At 30.7% G+C, this 22,765-nt stretch overlaps 1 protein-coding gene across 2 annotated transcripts in view; it reads right to left on the bottom strand.

Moving 5' to 3' along the window:
* The window catches only part of LOC130891277 (SH3 domain-binding protein 1-like), a 29,583-nt gene extending 7,856 nt beyond the window's left edge, over nucleotides 1-21,727 (bottom strand). The window contains exons 1-8 of one of the 2 annotated variants that reach the window (XM_057795915.1): nucleotides 21,372-21,727; nucleotides 11,166-11,304; nucleotides 10,773-11,045; nucleotides 8,890-9,106; nucleotides 8,456-8,781; nucleotides 8,050-8,382; nucleotides 6,462-6,613; nucleotides 6,072-6,402 (exon numbers count right to left, since the gene is read on the bottom strand). In XM_057795915.1, the coding sequence (XP_057651898.1) occupies nucleotides 6,072-6,402; nucleotides 6,462-6,613; nucleotides 8,050-8,382; nucleotides 8,456-8,781; nucleotides 8,890-9,106; nucleotides 10,773-11,045; nucleotides 11,166-11,304; nucleotides 21,372-21,424 (1,824 nt within the window). In that variant the 5' untranslated portion in view covers nucleotides 21,425-21,727. Of the gene's footprint in view, nucleotides 1-6,071; nucleotides 6,403-6,461; nucleotides 6,614-8,049; nucleotides 8,383-8,455; nucleotides 8,782-8,889; nucleotides 9,107-10,772; nucleotides 11,046-11,165; nucleotides 11,305-12,843; nucleotides 13,062-21,371 lie in introns of those variants that run through there. The other variant, XM_057795914.1, reaches the window with a different exon arrangement.
* Nucleotides 21,728-22,765: the final 1,038 nt, after the last annotated feature.

Here is a 22,765-nt window from a genome sequence, read left to right as displayed (position 1 = left end):
GCACTTCTTCAACGAGTGGCAAGAAATACCGAAGACCTGTCAAAGTCAAAAGTCCGCGAATTTCGGAACCTCAAAGGTCCGTCATTCTCGGGCTGTAAACCCATTCCAATATAATTATTGTAATTGAAGCAAACAAGTGTGCAAAATTCAGCAACCGATTCTGATGATGTCCAAATGATTTGGAATTGGTTATTACTGTGAATATATGATCAAAAACAAAAATTATGAACATGAAAAAACTTAATCATTCACCTTAAATTCTGACCCGTTGGAGATAGCCAGCACCTGCAACAGAGCTATGCCATCAGATTTGGAAAATTTGTTGTGTCTGAACATTGTTTATTAAGTTGGTAGTATCTGCCTCTCACTAGCTCAAAAAAAATAATTGGGATATAAACTATTCATTTGCAGAATAGATGTTTTTGTAGTGTAATAAGTAGGTATATATCTTGCTAAGTGATTCAGCATCGGATCTTTTATTTATTGGTTCCTCGGACTGGTTTATATGATACATCTCCACGAATTTTCTTTTGTTATCATTTCTTTCAATGTCTAGAATTTTTATGTTAGCTTTGCATCGCTCTTGTGTTGAGAGCATCGTGATTTTAAATTTTGAGATGTCATACCTACATATACCTCATTACAGTTCTTACAGGGAATACCATAGATCATATTTGTTTTGGATGGATCTTCTGGTTGTTTTAATTTAGTGAAAAGTGTAATGGTTTTACAGTTCTATGTGCAATTTTAATGTTTGTTTCCCCTATGAGTTCCTTACTAATTTTTTCAGAAAACACCAAAAACTATCCTTTGGGTATCAGAGATGTTTCTTTCATTTTCATCACTGCCTACTTCATCATGGGTGTGACTGCTAGCGGTATTATCGATCAACCTTTTCAATTGTTTGATAGGATATTCGTTTTTTTGTAGGTTATCTATGAGTATTTTGTAGTTTTTTTTGGAGTAAGGTTGGGTGTGAAATTTTTGTGATTCTATTTTTCATTCCTAGCACTAAATTCACCTTCATTTTATATGGGTGATTTGAAAGTTGAGATATATCCCCGAACTGCTTTCCCCATGATTGAAATAGTATATCACATAACAAATTCTCACCTGTGAATGTTTTGCATGAGCCGCATAGCGGCGAGTGCTGAAACGTAACGAGTGCGAAATAGACTCTCCAACGAGTTGTGTACACTATTTTTCCTATAACCACGAAAAAATTCTTCAAAAAAACGTATTTTTTATATAAGGAAATCAATTAAACAATATCACACATGTGCTGAAAAGTTGAAAAATCCTTCAAAATATTTTTATTTTGTAATAGTAGAGATGACAAAAACGAAAAGAATGATTATGAAATATTGGATAACTAAAGAGCAGAAAAAGAACCAATAGAACAATATATTTTTTTAACTATATTAGATACCTAACAAGAACTAAATAATTATTAATGATTTTCTTTTACTTTTTTTTAAGACGTTATAAAAGTAAAATGTAAAATTGTTATTATAAAAATTACTAAATTGCAGTGGATTTTGTAATGTTGCATGATTGGTGGTATCCCTAACATATGTGTTTAGTGCCTCTTGTTGCTGTATAGATGAAGTACACAAACTAGCAACAAACTTTCAATTTATGTAAATGTAAACATTTATATAACCTCAAAAAATTATATTGTCTACTTCTTCAGCAGTCTTAAATTTGGTCTTTTGCCTTTCGGCACCCAGCAAGATTCATATTGTATTCCGCGTATTCCCTCTATCGTTCGAGACCATATATAACATAAGGAAAAAAAGCATTTCAATACATGTATGTTTTGTTATTTTTTAGTACATGTGTGAAATAAACTACTTTCTTAGGTAAAAATGAGTGTGCAATCTATCATTTTTATAAGTGGTCGTAGGAAAAATTGTTCTCTGTATTGCAAAAAATTGTTTTTCGTGATTTTGTTTTTTAACTAGTCAGTAGTGACTAATTACCAGTTAAATATTTACAAATTGCTAATTAGGAGACTTAATTTAATCCTGATTGTTCTCTTATTATAACAGATGATGGTCTCATTCCCAACTTGTTGAATATAGAATATAGAATTCCTTGAAGATAAGAGTAGTAGGCCATCTTAAAATATACTTTGGATAAGTGCTGTTAACAATATCATATAAGAGCAAGTTAGGTTTACTATATTAACATGTTGGGCCCCGGTGCGGTCCATAGGCCCACAATTAAATTTTCTCCACAGTCCAGGGTGGTCCCATGGACCGTATGACGTATTTTACTTCAACCCTTCTCCACAACCCAAGAGATCGTATGTATTTAAATGTATTTTACATTTTTTTGAACCGCCCTTCGTCCTTGAAATCTTACACTACACTTGGTACATTTTCTTTTTTTTTCACCTTGCTTTTCACATTTTTTTTGTTTTCTGCAATATAATTAAAATATGTTTAATTTTTGCTACCTTTACATTACATTTTTTGGAAATTTTGTTTTTAAGGATTCCTATAGAAAAATGACAAATTTAAAATCAAATTAATTTAACCAATCCTTTGAGGTATAAATGAGTCACTTAGAATTGTCTATCATGCATGTTTCTAAAATATTTCAGATAAGTAAATATGACCTCACCGAAAAGCATTATTTTTGATCTCCTATAATATTTTTCAAAACACATCCTACACTTTTGTAGACTTTAGATAAAAACACAAATCATCATTCTAAAGTTAAAAAAGCAAACAAAATTTTGTTTTCCCATACTGCAAGTAGGGTGTAGGTGCCTTCAAAGAAATATAACGAAAATATTTATTTAGAATAAAAATTACAAAAAAATCATGTTTTTTGTGTGCTATCAATAAGACCGCTCTGGGCCCCGAGGAAAGTTTTAGCGATAAACCAGAGCAGGCCTATGGACCGCACACAAAAATAGCATTTTTGTCGCACTTTTTATTTCAAATTTTTTTTTGGATGACACCTCATTTAGAGTGTGAGGTAGTATGGGGCTCAACGTGTTAAGAAAATATCTCACCCAAAACAGCTTTAAACTACATTGAAAGCTACGTCAGAAATTCAGTTCTTCCCTATTTCCACACATATGCTTTGTGTTGAAAGTATTAAATATCACACAATTCACAACAACGCAGGTGACAGGAAAATTTCGTGATTAGTAATGGAAGAAATATATGTTAAAAAAAATAGTGGAATGATGATTGATAAATGTGAAGCAAAACTTTAAACTCGAAAAAATATTACTGACCTTATAGAAAATGCTTGACGTATAACTTTCACCCAAAATTATTTTCTGTACTCTTACAGGCTGTGTAATAATAATTAAAAAGGAATAAAATATTGTTATAAGAAAATTACAGTATAATAATTATAATAATAAAATACACTTCTCCAAAAACTTAATGAACGCACCATTACTTAAATCAGTTTAATTATATTTTAGAAAATTGATGAAAAATTATATTCTCTTAGAGTTATTTTAAATGTATTACTTTAATTATTATAAATTCTAGTAAGAAAAAACGAAAATATAGTAAATGAAAGCATAAAGTTTATTTTGGAATTAAAACAATTACGCAGCAAAGAGTTGCTATAAGATGTGGAATTAATAGGAGAGGTGTACATTATGAACAGCAGATTTCAAAAGATACAAAGTAGATTCTTTATTATGGATTAAATATAAAATGTAGTGCAGAAGACTTAAAATGATTCATACGAATCAAAAATGTTCCTATATTATCTCCTTCTTTGAGAAATTGATCAGGATTTTTTAATATTAGACTAACATAAATATGTAATGGCGAATCAACAATATAGACTGATTTAGTATATATACAGTGTCCCTTAATTCGACTGCCAACGATTTAGGGGATCATCAAAGGAGTCAAATTATACCTATTGGGATAAGGAACTTATGTCAGCAAACGCATTCTTTTCAAGATATAGGATGTTAAAGTTTTAAAAATAGAACGATTTTTTGTCGATAATTTTCAAAGGTGTGTTCCGATTGTTATTGAAATTTTCAGGTTGATAAACTACTTGTTCTAACATGAATAGATGATTTCTTGTTTGATCCAGAGGCGTGCAGCCTTTTCCACCCCTGAATTCTCTGCCACTGGATTAAATGTTATTTTTTTTTTAATTTTTGAATTCTACCATCATTCCTCAATAAAAAAGTAGTAACATTTGATTACGCTAAAATTAACCATTCTCGAGAAAAACATCATTTTGTGACCTGTTTTCCAGAAATTCTTAATTTACATCAATACCATTCAGATAACAATTTTACACAAAGAAATTATATACAAAATGGAGAAGTAACATCAAATTTTCTAGCTCTTTCAATTAAACACGCCTTGACCTTTAGTAGCATTGATAAGCATACGAAAACAATGGGTGTCTTTACTTTGAGTTAGACTATTAGGAGGCTTAGGAAATAACAGTGTTGTTAAAATGAAATTATTAAAAACTATACCAAATGGATTACAGTTTTAAATAATTAGCAGATATTCATTCAATTTCTGTTCCATTTTTGCCAATATTGATAGAAGATTAAGAGAAACAGGAAGTTTAAATATTAGAAGGAATAACGCCGGACGACCTCGAACTACCTGTACAGTTAATTTTGAATAATATAGAAAATCAACCATCTTTAAGTATGTGATTCCTCAGTCACAGATTGTATGGAGAGTTGCAAATGAATAGTTATTGCATCCTTATAAATTCTCAAAGGTACAAGATGTTTTGCCAAGAGATTTTGCACCCCACATGGAATTTTCTAATTGGTATCTTCAACAACTTAGGGATAATGATGAATTTTCTAAATTAAGATTAATTACCAGTGAGGCAATGTTTACTAGAGAAGGCATGTTTAATTCTCGAAACAGTCATATATGGATGGATGAAAATCCTTATGATACTTTTACCCATGCATATCAGAAAAAATTTTGTATAAATTCTTGGGCTGGAGTAGTAGATGATTACATAATAGGACAATACATGTTTCCTCAAAAATTAAACAGAGAAGTTCCTCTTTATACCCGAGAAAATATTATATTTCAGCATGATGGAGCTTTTATAAATTTTTAAAAAAATGTACGACTCCATTATGGACAGAACTGGATAGGTCGAGGTGAGCCAATTGGTTGCCCAACTAGATCTCCGGATCTTACTCCCCTTGATTTTTTTCTGGGGGCTCAAATGAAGTCTCTCGCCTATCAAAGTTCGCTAGAATATGAGGAAGATCTTGTTATTACAAGCAGCAATAGAAGAAATTTTCTAATATGTCTAATGGTTTCTGCAATTGTGCTCATCAATGCTGAGAAGAGTCGGGGCTTGTGTAAACGAAGGAGGTGGACAATTTGAGCAGTTGCATTTCCCCTATTTTGTGTTTAAGATGTGTTAATTAAAGGTTAAAATTTTATTCTGCATAATTTATTTGTAAAATTTTCATCTGAATAGCATTAGAATTTCCGGAGAACAAGTTTAGGGTAGTATAAGAAAACATTATTTTTTTATTTCGAAGAAAACGTGTAGTTTAATGAAGAAATATTATTATGTAGGAAATCATTAACCTATAGATGTAAATTTATTTGGAAGAAACTGTTTTTTATTTTTCTAAATAATCACAAAAGCGGTCAAAAAATGAAGTTTTTCTTTAAAACAGTTAATTTTAGTGTAGTCTAATGTTATTACCTTTTTAATAAGGAATGATGGTACTGGAAAAAACTAAAAATCATCTATTCATATTAGAACAAGTAGTTTATCAACCTGATAATCGTCAAATAGTCTCAATAACAATTGTTTTATTTATAAAACTTTTTTACTCTATATCTTGGAAAGAATGGGTTTGGAAGAGTTTCCCCTAGAGCGTTGACAATAGGATTTAGGGACACCCTATAGAAGTTTAATCATTGGTGACAGAGTAACACATATAGACAATTATGATAAAACATGTTCAAGTTATTATAAGATTGTAATAAAGCAAAGATATGACATTTTTGGTGTTTTTGTGTTCATTTTAATCGAAATATAGCCAAAAATTTATATATTGTTATATTACTAACCTTGTGGTAGATGCTAGATGTATACTTATGGTCAACAGCTTTATTTGAAGAATGATTGGTACCTTCAGTCATAGTACCTCTATCAGATTTCTGTGTGGTTTGACTTATACTGTCTTTTGTGCTCGTTACTTTCTTATGTGCATCATTAGGTCTAGGTAAGGTGCTTGGATATGTAGTCTTCACTAGTAATGTTCTAGGGGCCGCTTCTGGTTTAGTTTCTTTCAAATTATTTTGAGATACCGGTGCTTTTTGAAAAGATTCTTCCGTTTTTGTAACTTGTGTAGGTGGTGCTGAGTTTAATTGTGGTGCAGATATGTGTACATCTTCATGTCTACAAATAGAAATGTTTATATAAAGGATATATCTCATTAATTTGGCAACTGTATTTACTTTGAAATATTTTTTGGCGAAGCTGGTATCAATTTGGAGGAACCGTCTACAGTTTTACTGTTGGCAATCGGAGGGACAGGTGCAGACTTTTTCTTTCTCTGATTTGGTTTCGGGCTGTCCATCCAACTGCTATCCAAATTAGAATTACTAGCCTATAAAAGAAACGTATTATACAATTAAATAAAGAAAGATAAATTTCGACAATTCCTAGTAGACTTGCCAGCTTACACAATTGTAGAGTAGCAAAAAGAACAATATGGTTAAATTACAGATGCAAATATTTATATATGAACATAGATAAGGTTTATTGTGTTCCCTTATCAGAACTTTTTTCAATATATATAGATCACCATGCAGTTTCAATAGTCTTGTAATGTACCTTTGTGCTAACCAATTATGATTGACCATATTCTTTGTATTAAAACTACTTGTTACTTAACAACCAAAATTTTAATTCTTAATCTCTAACCAACAACCGTTTCATTGTGATGATTGGTTAACATACACAAGTTAAATAACTCAATTCACTACTTTAGAAAAAACTGTTTATTAAGCAAGAAAATAATTAGTTAAATGTAGTTTCAATAATCCGACTACCCTATTCGACGAATATCAAACTATTAAGAACCTAGTATCCGTTTATAAGCCGCCTAAAATACCAAATCCTATCTTACACAAAAACTACAATAAAAAAAAAATTGACATTTCGTACGTTCAGAGTCACATCAATACAAAATAAAAGTAAGTAATTTGATATGTTAAAGGGAACTCCAGGTGTCCGATCTCTTAACTATATGATTAACTGATCCTAATGGTTCTCATCAGAAGTGAGATAATTTCCACACAAGAGGTTGTATCTCTGGAGATTGGATTTCCACTCCACACATGTACAAAACATTTTATTTCAGATCTAATCTCATTAGGAGCATCTTGATGCAAAAGTCCCGTGTGGAAGAAAGCCAGGGAGAAAGTGTGGCTTGGTTTTGATTAGATCTGATTAGTTTTCGGAAGGTACCATTTGATTCTCTCATCCTAATGAATTTTTTTTATACAATTATTTTACTACATCCCAAAAAACTCTGAGAAAACAAAAGGCGATTGTGCTCCTTTCCCGGCAAGTGTATTTGTCTACCCATTTTGTTTTCTTTCTGTGTAGCAAGGAACCCGAACAAGGGATACTCTGTTATTTTTATCTTTTTTAACAAGTTTTTTTCAGTGCACCCATGTTTAAGGACAAAGAGGATCAATGTTTTGGACTTCAATTATGAATTACCATGTCACATTTCCGATAATTTCTTTCCAGATTTACGAGGTGGAGAAAAATTAGTAATTTATTATTAAACATATCGATACTACTGCTATTGCCACTTGGTTATATATCAAATTTTAATAAATTGATGTTATTTTTCTCACTCAAAAGTTACTTAAATTGTGGGTAGCTTTAATAAAAAGATGACCAAGAACAACTTCCTTAATACTTAATGAAATATTTATTTGTTTCCAAAATGATTATGTTATATAATTCAACATTGTTGATATAATTATTTTATTTCCTCTGATTTCAATCTTGTAGTAAAATAAAACATACCTTAAAATTATTGTCTTCTTCTTGAAATATTTCCATCAAACTAACATATTTACTGGCGTCATCAGGAAATAGCTGATCACTTTCTTTAATCAAAAGTTCGACTAGAATATTGACAGTAACACAATTGCCAATATTAACATTTAAATTTTCATGTTTGTTCCAAAGTAAATTGGGAGACAAAACTATTGCTATATTCGAAGCTGTCATTTTATTTTCTGGATGTTTCGCCAATTTCGACAAGAATTGAAATAAGTATGCTAGATTGTCTTTGTTTTCTTGTGGTAGTTTCGCTACTATCTCTTTTACTACTTCTAAACGATAAATTTCTGGTACCTACAAATTAAATGTGTTATAAAATTTGACATTTCAATTAAAACAGCATTGGAATTTGCTCTTGACTAAATACCTGTACAGCGTCCAACCATTCTTTGTGCAGATGATAGGTCAACAAAGGTTCAGGTAATTCTCTCAAATATAACTTCAGCAAACTAGCTAAAATATGAACGTCCCTGTATTCTGGTATGAGGACGGAAAAACATCCTGAATCTATAGAAGCCTTCAGTCTTTTTACTTTTGATGTGCTGGCTGCAACCCTAAATAATCCCTCTTCAGACATACCGTATTCAGTAAGAGCAGAGATGCAAATTTCTAATGGGTATGCTAATCGTTTATTAGTAATGCGCAGGTGTTCTTTCAAAGATGTACCAAATACTCTTCTCACAGGGCTATCACCTATAATAAACGATGATATGAAAAAATACCAATACCTAATAAGGTCGTGCATATAGACAAAATTAAGCTTCCATATTTTATCTTATTACACAATATATTAGCTCTTACCTATTCTTTTTTCTAGTTGAGGAATCAAAGCCTGTAAATTCTTGAGTGCACTTTCATGATAACTCCTCTGTACTTTTAATAACTGTAAGATATATTCCGAAATTTCATTTTCCTTTGCCAGCACACTAAACATTTCACTTGCTAATGCATCACGACTTTGTTCCACTTTAGTGTCTGCTTCTTCCATGTCCTCCCTTAAAGTCTCTTTTCCAGATGCCTAATCAAAAATTTAAATAAAATAAATATTATTTCCTTAGACAGAAATGAAGATGAAGGAAGGAAGAAGGAAAAGCCTATAACAGCCCAAAGTAATGCAAGACACTATTTCTATTACTGCTAACAGGTGATAACCCCAAGGGGGAGTAGTAGACGAGGATATGTCGACGACTTAGTCATCTACGCAAGAGGACTCAGATTTCAAAGAAGACTCAAGTACACAAAAAGGTTGTGAAGATCAGTGGGACTAAATGTCAACCTGTATAAGACCAACCTAAATACTTTTACCAGGGAGAAAAAACTTAACCTGAAGCTCATCAAGTTACACATGCAAATCATTGAGTGGAAAACCGAGCAGAAATGTCTGGAACTTACACTAGATAGTAAACTTCTTTGGAACAAATATGGAAAGAAAATAACCGTTAACGCCACAAAAGCCATGACGGTGTGCAGAAACTTTGCAGGGAGGAACAGAGGTTGTAACTTAAAAGATCCTACTGTAGATGTACACAGCAATTGTGAGACTAATCATCACATATGGGGTAGTTGAACAACCAGTACCATGAGGAATAATCTCTCGAAAGTACAAAGACGTTGCATATGTGCAACCGGTGCCGTGATATGATACCTGGCACCTGCACTAGATCTGATTTTAAATCTTCCTCCTCTCCACATAGTACTGGAAAAACATCAATCAGAATGTTTAGAGACGGAATCACCAAAGTAAAACCTTCCTTAAAAAATAACTAAACGTGGGACAGGCCTCAGGATGAAATACCAATAAAGTTTAGCTCCAAGAAAAAAAATCTCAGTACTAAATTGTTGAAGTAAGGGGGATCAAAATACCACACGATAAATGAACAGACGGCTGTAAAGCAGCAGATAGAATTGGAATAAGTGTGTACGAGCCCAGAACCAATTATTCAGAAAGCCTGGGCCAAGCATTTTTCAAGCAGAAATTTATGCAATTGAAAAATGTTTTCAGTGCAATTTAAATAGGGAATATCGCAAACAATATAGCTGACATACTTGCTAAAGCAGGAGCAGACAAATCCTTTATAGTACTTGAACCTTTCTGTGGTAACAGCTACAGAACAATAGAAAGAACATTGGAAAACACTGTAGATAGGGGTAAAACCAATAACTGGGACAAACTATAGGGGCCGAGACAGTCAAAGACTCTCCTGGGAAACTATAACCAGGGTAGATCTGCAGAATGTATCATCCTAAGTAAGAACAATCTACGAATACTAACAGGAGTTCTATCGGGGCACTGTCGCCTCGATGGGTATCTGTGTGTATGATAACCCAATATCTACATACATACATATGACAGCCCAAACAATACTAAAGTGAAATTATGAAATATAAGATGAACATTTTTATGTTCAATAACTAGCAACAGAACTATTCGAGTCAAGAGCTTCAGAAGGTTCAGAAGAGAATTTATGGAACAGGTAATAAGCACAAAGTAATAAATATTTGTGAAAAAAATATATAAATTCGAACTTTCAAGTGGAAAATTTTACTTATATATAATTAAAAGAAAAAATTTAAATTAAACAAGAAGTATTAACATATTTTTCAAAATTTGAAACATGTAAGTGAGAGCTGAGAGAATTATTCAATAGAAATTGAAGTCAAAATAACGAACAAAAAACTGTTACCTGATATCTATTACTAGCAGAGTCTTTATCCAAACAGTATTTTCTTAAATTATGTTTGTGCTTGAGAATATTAGGGAAATCGTTTTCTAATACATTCTGTAGAGGTGCATAAACTAACTCTTCAACTTTTAGTTCATGATCAGCATATTCTCTTGCTAATTGTTGTTCGACCTGTCCACATTCTCTTAAAATGATTTGAAATAATGGACATTCTCGAGATAGTTTCGATTCTTCCATAAAAGTTGTCCCTAGTTGGTACTCGACAGTCTTTTTCTAAAAAAAGTACCGAGCATAAGGACATCCATATCGAAGATTCTATGAATTTATTCTAATTGGACCTCATTCAGATGATTCAAAATAATATTTTGTGTACCAGTTGTAACAAATACTTACTAAAAGCTTTTCAATGTCTATGGTGGGACCATTAGGAGCAATCTTTTTTGTAATTGCACTGAGTGCACCCCGCAGAAACTCCACTTTCTGATCGGCAATTTGTAATTCTTCATGGTTGAATATTTCACTTTTTTCGGCTCTGAAACAACAAGTTTAATTTAAATTGTTTCCTATGAAGTGTGAATTATTGGGTTGGCGACAAAGTAATTTCGGTATTGTAGTATAAACACTTTTTTTTTCAACAAACAATAATTTTTAATCATTTATATATTTTCCATTTTGTTCAATGACCTTTTGTCATCTTTCTTTCAGCTTCATGATCATAAAATTTCTGGACCTTATCAGCAAAAAACTGAATTAGGTGCGATTGAAGTCTTCGTCATTTGTGAAAGTTTGACCATTCAAAGAATTCTGCAAACTTCTGAATGAATGGTAGTCAGATGGTGCCAGATCAGGGCTGTATGGGGGGTGTGGCATCACTTCCCAGCCAAGCTCCAATAGTTTCCCACGAGTTGCCAAAGATGTATGAGGCCTTGCATTATCATGATGGAACACTAAACCGATTTGACAATTCTGACCGTTTTTCTTTGATTGCTTCATCCAGTTTGATTAATTGTTGATAGTAAACATCAATATTAACCGTTTGGTTCTTAGCAGCTCAAAAAACACAACAACTTTTGTGATCCCACCAAATTGACGGCATGAGCTTTTTTGTTGTTATTCAGCTTTCGATGTGGTTTGAGCTGGTTCATCGTGTTTGCTCCATGATCGTTTTCGAACTATGTTACTGTACAGGACCAATTTTTCATCACCAGTGATGATTATTTTTAAGAAAGGGTCGATTTCAATTTGTTTAAGGTGCATATCGCAAATATTTATTCTTTGTGTTGAATGAATTTCTTTCGTGAGGTACCCAAATATCAAGCTACTTAACTAGCCTAAGACATTTTAAGATGTTATATGACAATCCTCTTCAATTATGGCTTTGATTTGGTCATCAACTTCAGTAGACCGACCATAACGTTGTTCATCTATGAGGCAAAAATCTCCCAAACGCAATTTTTTATACCAATTCTGACACGTTAAGCTATAGACACCAACCGTTATTTCTTTTAAGAAATAAGAAAAGTAAAATATAATTTTAAACAAATTTAAACGTGGGACAATCTATGTATAAGTATTTTTAGAACTTTAAATAACTATAAAATCCTAGAAACTATATTTATTTATTATCTGTAAATATATGAGAGGCTGAATAAAATCTGAATATTAATGAATACTAAACTGTCTTGATTTCTAATTTCTACCTACAGAAGACGACGAGAAAAAATTCGTTGTGGGCACTTTCTATTGTATACCAAATATCCCTATTAAAACAATTTATGTGCATGAGTTGTATAATGAAGATTATGAAAATTAACAATAAATTTTCTAAATGTTGTATATTAAATTCTATAGATTTCAAATAACTTTCGATTGTAAATAAATAGATGTGAGATTTTACATCAAAATATCGTTTTAAATCTGCTTTTGTTCATGCTTAGAAAATAGTGAACACAGATTTGTGGAATAATTTGATTAACATTAAGAAAATTGTATTTTAGTAAATATAAATGTAATCTGTCACTATAATTAATTGATATATTTCTAATTACCTAATTCAGAAAATTATATTCACCTATTGCAGACTATTTTTATTGCATCACTATTTTGATCTCTTTCACTATTTTTACAACACTTGGGGAAAACATGATGGAACATTATTTATCGAAGTGATATAAGAAACGAATTTATATAATATACACATCATCCATCTTTACGGATAATTATCAATATAAATAGCAAAGATAAGAAAAATTTTATTGACTGCTTTGTGCATGTGAAGTTTTATAAGTCAAGATTCAAATTGTTCAATTGCTTTTATAACTATTTAAACACTCAAAATACCATTTATCGAATCTTATCAATTTAATGTTCGGTTATTACATGAAAATAAGATACCTGTCTTCAGTTGCCCCACTATCGAATTAATCTGAATTCAAAATTTTTTTAAACATGGACATTATTATTTTTTATTCAAATTGAATACACTGTTCACACTACAATTACACAAACACTCACAATTACACTGTCTAACGTGCGTTTCGATAACCAAGTTATCGTCTTCAGAGACTGAAAGTAAACTGTTTACAGTGTTGGTGTAGTGGTAGTGCAAACATTGTGTTATTTTATTCATCAATACTTTCCGAAATTTATAGGATTTTAGAATAAACCCCGTTAAGACAAACGAAATTCTCGTCCGGAGGAACGTTTGTACCATTTGTACATGTGAGAAACAATATCTGTAGCATACTCCTCGATGTTGAGAATATAACTTTGACGAAGGTTGATTTTAAAGCATTGATAAACATGTATCAACTACAAAACAAGTAATTTTAGGTAAAAATATTGGGCTAAACACTGCCACTATACCAACACTCACAATTACGCGCGTTTCGATAACCAAGTATACAGTTCACCTTCAGTCTCTGAAGACGTTATCGAAACGCGCGTTAGACAGGGTAATTGTAAGTGTTGGTGTAGTGTTAGTGTAAATAGTGTGTTTACTATGAATATCACCAACGGTTCCAAAAATACCTAACTTATTTATATACAAATAATGAAAGTAAGAATTATATTTTGCCACTTTATCAGCTGATGTCCATTCGTACATAATACCGGTCAAAAGTTCTTGCCGCCCCCTTAACCTTTTTACTGCTAGTATTATTTTATCAATAATTTCTGAAATCCATTATAATGCGATTAAGGGTCTATTTTAGTCGGTTGCAGTTAATCCATTCATTAAGTTTCAAAATAATATATTTTAACAAATTTCTCTTTCATATTGTCAAGCAAAGGTCGAAACGGTGTCTTCCAAACCAAAAATAATAGTTTCGTTAGGTGTTTACTTTATAAGAGCGCATGTTTATATTCTGTAGGTGAGTGCGACAAGTTAAAACTTGCAAGTATTGTTCATTATTCTTCAACTGTAAATTATTTCTTCGGTGTTAATCATTGTAGTTTAGTCCCAGTTCGCCATGTGAGAAGTGATTTATACTTTTTGTACCAAGACATCTTCTTGTAAGATTCGTATATGAATTGTTTTCGTTCCCGCAGAATCAGACTTTTAAGTTTTAAAATAGGTAAACTAAGGAGCTATCGGTTTAAACTCGTGCATTAATTGACATACCTCGACATACCGTGGACTGCAACGTGAAAAAATATGCATCCATCAGGACCTTAGAAAAGAGAAAACGTTCAGGTCGGCCTCGAAAAACTACAACTGCTGAAGATAAACGTGATCGACTCACGGGCCCAGAGATAGGAGCTTAAAGCAATGAATCTAGGAATCTACCTTTGAGGACTTCTACAATGAAGAGGAGATTGAGAGAAGTTGGCCTGTTTGGAAGGCAATGAAGAGACAACCTCTTTTGGGACAAATAAGATTAAGAGGTTGCAGTAGGCCAAAGAACATAAGAATTTGACTCATGAAGAGTGGGAGAGAGTTTTATTTCGAGGTTTTTTGTTCTAAGAGAATATTTTGTGTATATGCCAATAGAAGAACGAATGTTTGATCCACGTGTAATCCCGACTGTAAACCAAGGTAGAGGCTCGGTTATTGTTTGAGTATGTTTTGGAGGAAGGGCGATTGGAGACCTGGTAAAAATTTAAGATTTATCTTCCACCATGACAAAGATTCCAAACATTTTCGAAGCAATAAGTATTTCAAAGAATTAGAAAGGAAGAATGTGATGTAAGTAATTATTTGACCGTCATAATCGTCCGATCTCAACCCGATTGAGTTGTTGTGGGACAAATTTTACAGGAAAATCAGAAAGCAGTCTTCTACTTCCATTTCACATCTTTGGAATATCCTGAAAAACGAATGGAGCCAAATAAACGACGATTAGTTGTTGAAATTGTTACACAAATTGACAAAATTGTGCACCGAAATAATAAAAGTTGAATCGAAAATTTAAATATGTAACAGACTGTTATTTTTATATTACAATATTTTTGTCTATATAATTATGTTTTCTAAAATATCAAAATCGATCGGTTTAATAGTTTTGACTTTTGACTGGTAGTGTATATCGTTTGATACTTGAGACAAGTTTATTTAACAAACATAAGAAAAAACACTGAAAAATCTTTAGTGAATAATGTAACCTTCCAAATACAACTGGGTCCTTACAAGTTCCTTTACAAAACGATGAACATTTATGTTTATTTTTTAATTTAAATGTGGGTCATTACCAATTTCCGACCGTTTAAGTACCCGCTGATTGATGTCATTGTTATTTTAAATATTCGACCGATTGTGGTGGATGCGCAAAGTAAGTCACAGTCTTATTACTGTATATCCAAATTATTATCGATTAATATTATTAGACTATACCCTGTTGATTTGATTTTGCTATTACTGATTAAACATTGATTATATGGTTAAATACCTAATAATAATAATAACCTTGAGTTTCCCCTTGGTTGGTGAAGCTGTCTACAACAGAAGAATATACAACAATTAAATATAATTTTATGAAGAAATGAAGCAGTTTTAGGAAAAAGCAGCGCACACATCATATTTCATTAAATTATTTAAATTTTGTATTTAATAATACTTAATCAGCAATCTGAAGAAATTATTCTTTGAAATAAATTGATAAAAAGTGACTGATAGTGCATTAAACATCATATTTGGTCATCAATTCCAGATTGGATAGATCAAATTCATCACAAAAAAATAATTGTTAACGAATTTTTGGTAACAAGCTAAAAAATTATATCGAACAACTTCTATGTTCACCCCATACCACAACTTTTTACATTTTCTAGTTCAAAAACTTGAAATAACACTGCGCCAACTGTTTTCTGTCTATACATGGTGTTCCGGGAGTGATTAGATAACGTGAAAATAATGCTTTGACATAAACAAATTTTCTTATTCTCTTTCTGAGTTGTAGGCTTTCAAAGTTGCGAAATCAGAACTAATATTCAAGTGTTTTTCTAAATTATACATTCGAACATTATGAATTTTAAATGGATGATTACGTGTGTCCATATAGTGCCTTATAGCGTCACTATGGAAGTTTATTCTATCCATCATTTTGTTCCTTATGTTTACCTGTGCGTGCGTATACCAAACTTCTTAGATATCCCCAAAAAAATGAATCCATTGCATTCAATTCAGGGGAACGTGGTGGCTATGCAAATGGACATCCCTGACCAAAACAACTATTAGCAAAAAATGTTATTAAGATTACTACTGATAAAGCAAAAATTTCATCGAGTTAAACAAAAAGTACCTTTTTTTTAGAGAATCGATTCAATAATTCATTTTTCCTATCTTTAGATTGTACAGGATGTCCCTGTAAAGGTTACTGATCGTTAACAATTGGGCATGTGCCGCCTCTGGCATTGTAGAATTATTTATTCCGTTAAATACACTACATGGACATACGTAATTATCCATTAAAAATTCATAATGTTCAAAGGTATAATTTATAAAATATACTTAAATATAAGTTATGATTTCGCATCTTTAAAGGCATTTAACTCATAAACGAGGGATCATTTGAGAAAGTTTTTTTATGTCACAGCATTATTTTCACGTCATCTACTCACTTCCGATTTTTTTGCATCAAGTCCGGTAACCCTGTATATGACATGAGAAAAGGGAAACAATTTTAATAAATAACGTGACATGTACAATCTAAAATCTATTTTCAAAATTGTATTAAATCCTACGTGGTTGAAACTGTAATAATAAAAAAATAACGTGAATACACTGTTTAATGCTACCACTAAACCAAAACTCACAATTACACTAGCGCGCGTTTCGATAACCAATTTGTCGTCTTCAGAGATCGAAAGATAAAGTTATATTTAAAAAAGATCACATTTTTAAGGGGGTCCCGTAAATAGTATACTAAATTGAAGGGATGGTAAAGTGCCAGTGGGAATTCAAATACTTTTATTCTACCATCCTGTATTTGACATACATACATAATAAATACTCTTAAATACAACACTTAAATCGTTCCACTGTTATTGCATTATATTGATATAGATTAGGGTGAAATGTATTCACAATGTAATAGTTTCATTTCATATCGCACATTCCTTTGAAAACCGTCGTAATTCAATATAAATTTTAGAGAAGAAGCAAATAAAAAATTGTGTTAATACACCATCTGTAATAAATTAATTACTGTTTAGAAGATTTTGGTATTATTAGTTTTTGATTAACCTGTTTGATTCTCAGTTAAGGTCGTACATACGATTTTTTTATATTTTTACCTTAAAACCATAAAATTTTCATGTTTTTGGAAATAATACAGTTTTCCTTTGAAGGTTTTAATCGATTTTTGAACTAAAACTTAGAATAAACCTAAGCACTGCAACAAAATAGTAGGAAGAGCATATTTTGGTTTAGAATGAAAAGGTAAGTTTTCTATAGTAGAGTTTTTTACACTTTCTTTAGGGGATTCGGTAATTCCTTAGGAGAAATTGTCGTTATCCTTTGCTTCAGCAGAAGGACTTATCGTTTTACAGTACAAGTTTTTAATTAATTCAATTTTCCACATACAACGGAAATGTGCAATTGTTTCAAGGTGGGCTAATACTGTTTTTAACGATAAACAAGTCGAAACTTGTTAATGCGTAATTTCACTATGCCATGTATTAAAAAAAAATAACTAGCCGTGATACTGTTTTTGAGATGAAAGATATCAATATTAAACACTTGATGCAAGAATACCAACTTTCTTTGGACTTAAAACAGTTTTCAATGGGATGTGCAGTATAATAAATTGAAACTATGTAGATATTTTAAACTAAAACCAGAATCATGAATAAACTTTAAACTATTTTGTATATTATAATTAACTAACAGATATTGCTTGTCCAAATGACAATATTTGTAAAATATTACAAATATAGGGTTTAAAAGGATCAACAAAAAATCTTAAAAATAGTATTTTGTAACCAGTACAATTTTTGTGGGAAATTTAAATACGAATTGCAGACACGAGTCATTAGTTCAAAATACAAGATGTTTTAAGAATACTATTAAATAAGTTTTTGGTTTTGAGACCCTGATACCACGCTTTTGGCAGATTAAAACGAAAAAATAATAATATTGATGTTGATGTATTTTGCTACATCCTTTAACAACATTGTATCTCATGAACAACCAAGATAAAGAAAAAAATTGTATTTTCATATGTTACTGTGTATATTATAGGCCTTGCATCAGCTATTTCAATATATTTTTATCTCTCGGAGGATCTAAGTTTACAGCACCAATCGGTGGTAACAATATCATTGTATCTGAAAAGTAAGTCTTATTTCTATTTCAACTTTTACACTTAGCTAGATTCTTATGTAATAACATTCAAAAACAATTATTAGCTGAAGTAGACAATTCCCACTATCATTTATGTATTTCTCACGAAACACAATGGAAATCACCTATTTAATAGTAATTACTTGAATTTATCACAAAGGAAGTTTCTATGTTGTCATTTGATTCAATTTTTGTTATGCCAATAGTCACAAAATTAAGCAGAGACACTATAAAATAAAAACTTAAAATGGTTCAGAGAGATTATCTTGGGGAGGCTAAGAGGAATTAAACTGTTTCAATATCTTAGACTGAAATGAACAATGATTTCAAGAGACATTTTTTGATATGCCTTTTACAGGTAACATTTAAAATTACCACTATTTATGCAATATAGTGATGTCAACCACAACCAATTGAATATCAATGGTTGGAGTTACTAAAAACTGTTGCTGTTTTTACAAAGAAAGCTGTCACTGCAGCTCAGGGTTTTGTCCTGTTGCCTATTGGGTGTTGTGGTTGGGATAAATATGTCCTGACATAGTCATATGGCCAAATTAATTAAGGCTGGTTCACAAAAACTTGGAGTCCTCTTTAAGACCAAATAGATATATATTCCACTCATGGCTCATGAACACCAAATTCATCTGCAGATGCCCATAATTCAATTTATCAGGACTCATTTGTTTGGAATCAGCTATCAAGACATGTCTTTTCTGTACACTATAAGCTTCAGAAGATTAAGATCAATATCCACAAGGCAGGTACCACTCGAATTACCCCTTTGTGCTTGCTTTTTACACAACGAAAAACATACTTAAATGTGTTTCATTAGTGATCAATCTGGCAGTCTTTTTGTTTTTTAGAGAAATGAATGTTATATTAGCACATTGCTATTGAAAACAATTACAAAATTCCATGAGTCCCATTCTATCTAATTAAAAAAATCATATGTTATCACCTTGTATGCAATATATGTGTGATAAATATTCTATTTAATTATGTGAAGATGCCTCATGTTTCACACTATTTAAATAGGCTACCATTTATTTTTTTCCCAATAAAAATGTTTAGCTCACAACAACTTCAGTGAATTTATAAATATATACCTTGACATTTTATATAATTAACAAATCAACACAATCATCTTCCAATGTCAATGACTGACCATTTTCTTTTAGAACACAATTTAAAATTAGATATTGATTAAAAATAGTGTATTAGTAAGTGAAGTTTACTTATTGATTCATGCATTTGTAATTTATAGGATATGGTTATAGATTACAAACATTATTTTGATGATTTTTGTGAATAACTCCATTATATAACAGGTCTACAGATATTAATAGTATTTATAATAATTTATTTTCAAAGAATCTTTTGTTATTCTTTCACCCTTTATATTTGGTTCAATTCATTAAAATTTAATGATTTATTGTTTGGATTGGCTTTGTTTTCAAGATATTTTGAATAATTTAAAGGAATTTTGAGTTTAGTTTGATTATATTTACTTATTAGAGATTGAACAAATATTGTTACTTCTAAGAAATATATATTTCTATTAGTAACTACCTCCAAATAAATTGCTATTGTTAGGAATATTTTCAATTGAGTCTTCAAAATTTCCAATTATAATAATAGAATGAGTAAGTGGCATTCATAGAAACAATAAAAAGGAACATTTAAATTAAGTCAAATTAGATAAATTGTGAACTGATAACTATTACAAAACTTCTAAATAATTATAAATTTCAATGTATGTGTAAATGTGTGCTGATTCACATAAATACCATTACTACTATCCTTATTTTAATAACTTTAAACTAAATTTTCACTTTCCTTGCTACATGCCACAAGATATTGACTTGCATTTTTATCGAAAAGCATGGCAATTGGCCTTATTGTCAATTAACATGATCTCCATTATTATGTTTTATTTAATAAATATTTTAAAAAAATTCAAGCAAAAGTGTTAAGGATATAGTCTAATTTGCTTGTAAAGATTGTAAGAGTAAGTCTAAGAATTTGTGTTGAAAACACATGATGGCTATAGCAAATTGCTATAGCCATCATGTGCTATTAGCAATTAACCAAAATTTAAAAAGAAAAATATACTACATATAAATATATCTTGTCAGTAATTAGCAGAAAAGTAGTGCAAAGTATTTTTACATATACTATATGAATCATTAAGTAAGGGGAAGGGAACATATTTATTTTATTGCCAAAAAATAAACAAATTACTCAATTATGTGATATATTTCCAGGTATATATAAAATATGTTATGATAAGATAACCACACAAAAAGAAAGTAGGTAGGTATATATATAAAACTGTTACTAAGTAAAATACTAGGTTTCATTAGAAAACTCACAAAAATATATTTTCTTCAAATCAAAAGCAAATTACTGTTAATTTATTATAACCTAAGTTATTATTTTTAATGCTTTTAAATATTTTCATTTTAGCTGCAATATTTGAAGTGGTTTATTAACCATCTATTACTGTGTAAACTAGAAGTGTTGATAAATAGGTGATTTATGGATTATTAATCATTGTAGGCAATTGGAAATTTATATTTATATTCTGAGCATAATAACTAAAGATAAATTATATTTATAATACTTTCAATTTCTCTTTCATCAAGTTTGATTTTAATCAGACATCTATTTAAGAGACATAATAAAATACTACGGTAAACAAAGTGCACTAATTAAGATTGTTTGGAAATGTAGTCAATTGACAAGATAATATATCCAACTACTTAAGTGAAAAAGTGACTAGATAAGAATAAACCTAATAGATATAAATAAGTACTTACTTGAGGAATGTTTGGTCAGCTAATTGCTTAACTCGAAAAAACTGCTTCTTCATATTAAAAATTTATCTGTTCAGATCATTCCATATCAAATGTTATTGAAGAAAAGTGCTGATATGTTCAAAGAATATAAGGTTATTTGTTCGAAAGGCAGCAGCGCGTATAAAACTAGTATTTATTAAACTAGACACAGTACTTGTCTTAAACTGTACTATTATTATTGCTACTGATCATCAACAACGTCTCATTGAAATCTCGGAAATATTAAAAAGATAAGAATTGAAAAATAGAAACAAGTAAATACAGCAGTTCACGAAACTCACACAAGATCACGCATTCAACTTAAAATAGACATTGACAAGCGATATATCTGACATTGACATTAGTTTGAACAATTGGGATAATCTTTAAAATTAAATTAATGAGTTACATTTTATACTATTACAATTAACGTTATATATGTAAATAAGGATATTATTTCTTCTCCAGCTTTTAATACAAATTCATGTTATCCATTACCTAAAAGTAAAACAGTTTACTACTATTACTTTATGTAGCAGAGATCTGTATATAAATACGTTCAGTTGTTTTCCTATCCTTAAGATGGCATTGTGGTAACGAACTTACATAATAAAATAATTAAATGAAGTTTTAATTTATTTTCAGAGTATTGAAACTAATATTGGTTTTTCATTCAATTGGCACACACACAATTTGTTATATTAGTTTCATTAATTTTATTTTGAAGTATATTTGAATATGTAGTTTTATTACTTTTCAATATTTAAAAGTGGAACCTATATCTGATATACATCATTGTATACGGTGTTGCCTATAAATTGAAAAACCATGGATTATTGGTATAGGTTTTCCAATATCAATTGCAGATTATAAAAACTTATATAAAAACCTTTGCTGACAATTTTGTTTGATCTGCCATAGACGTAAAAACCTCATTTTATAAATTTATTACTTTGATAAATACTTTTAAAAATATGTATATCTTATGCAATCATTTTTATACCTCGTTAACTTGCTACAACTGAATATTAAATTATAAAACGTAAATAGACGAGTAAAATGTACCTGCCAGTAAGGGAGTTTGGTTTCTACTTTTTATTTCTGGAAAAAGAAATTTCAAAGCAAAAATCATAAAGGAAAATAAATTCTATGTAAATAAAACAAAAGAAAAGAGAACATTCCAATTCCAAAGTATCTTCATAAATAATAATGGTAGTCAGAATAGTATGAACTAGAGTCATCATTTGATTGAATTATGAAGGGATGTAAAGAGTGATACAACATACTCATCTTCTTCTTTGATAACATGTTCAACACAGTTTTTCCAAAGCTCTTGGTGGTCTGGTGCTTCCTTTACTCAGTTCTGGAGACTGATT

The sequence above is a fragment of the Diorhabda carinulata genome, chromosome 3 (assembly GCF_026250575.1).
Source record: "Diorhabda carinulata isolate Delta chromosome 3, icDioCari1.1, whole genome shotgun sequence".
In the NCBI taxonomy this organism is placed as follows: domain Eukaryota; kingdom Metazoa; phylum Arthropoda; class Insecta; order Coleoptera; family Chrysomelidae; genus Diorhabda; species Diorhabda carinulata.
Note: the sequence above shows the minus strand (reverse complement) of the source record. Positions and strands in the feature narration are given on the sequence as shown.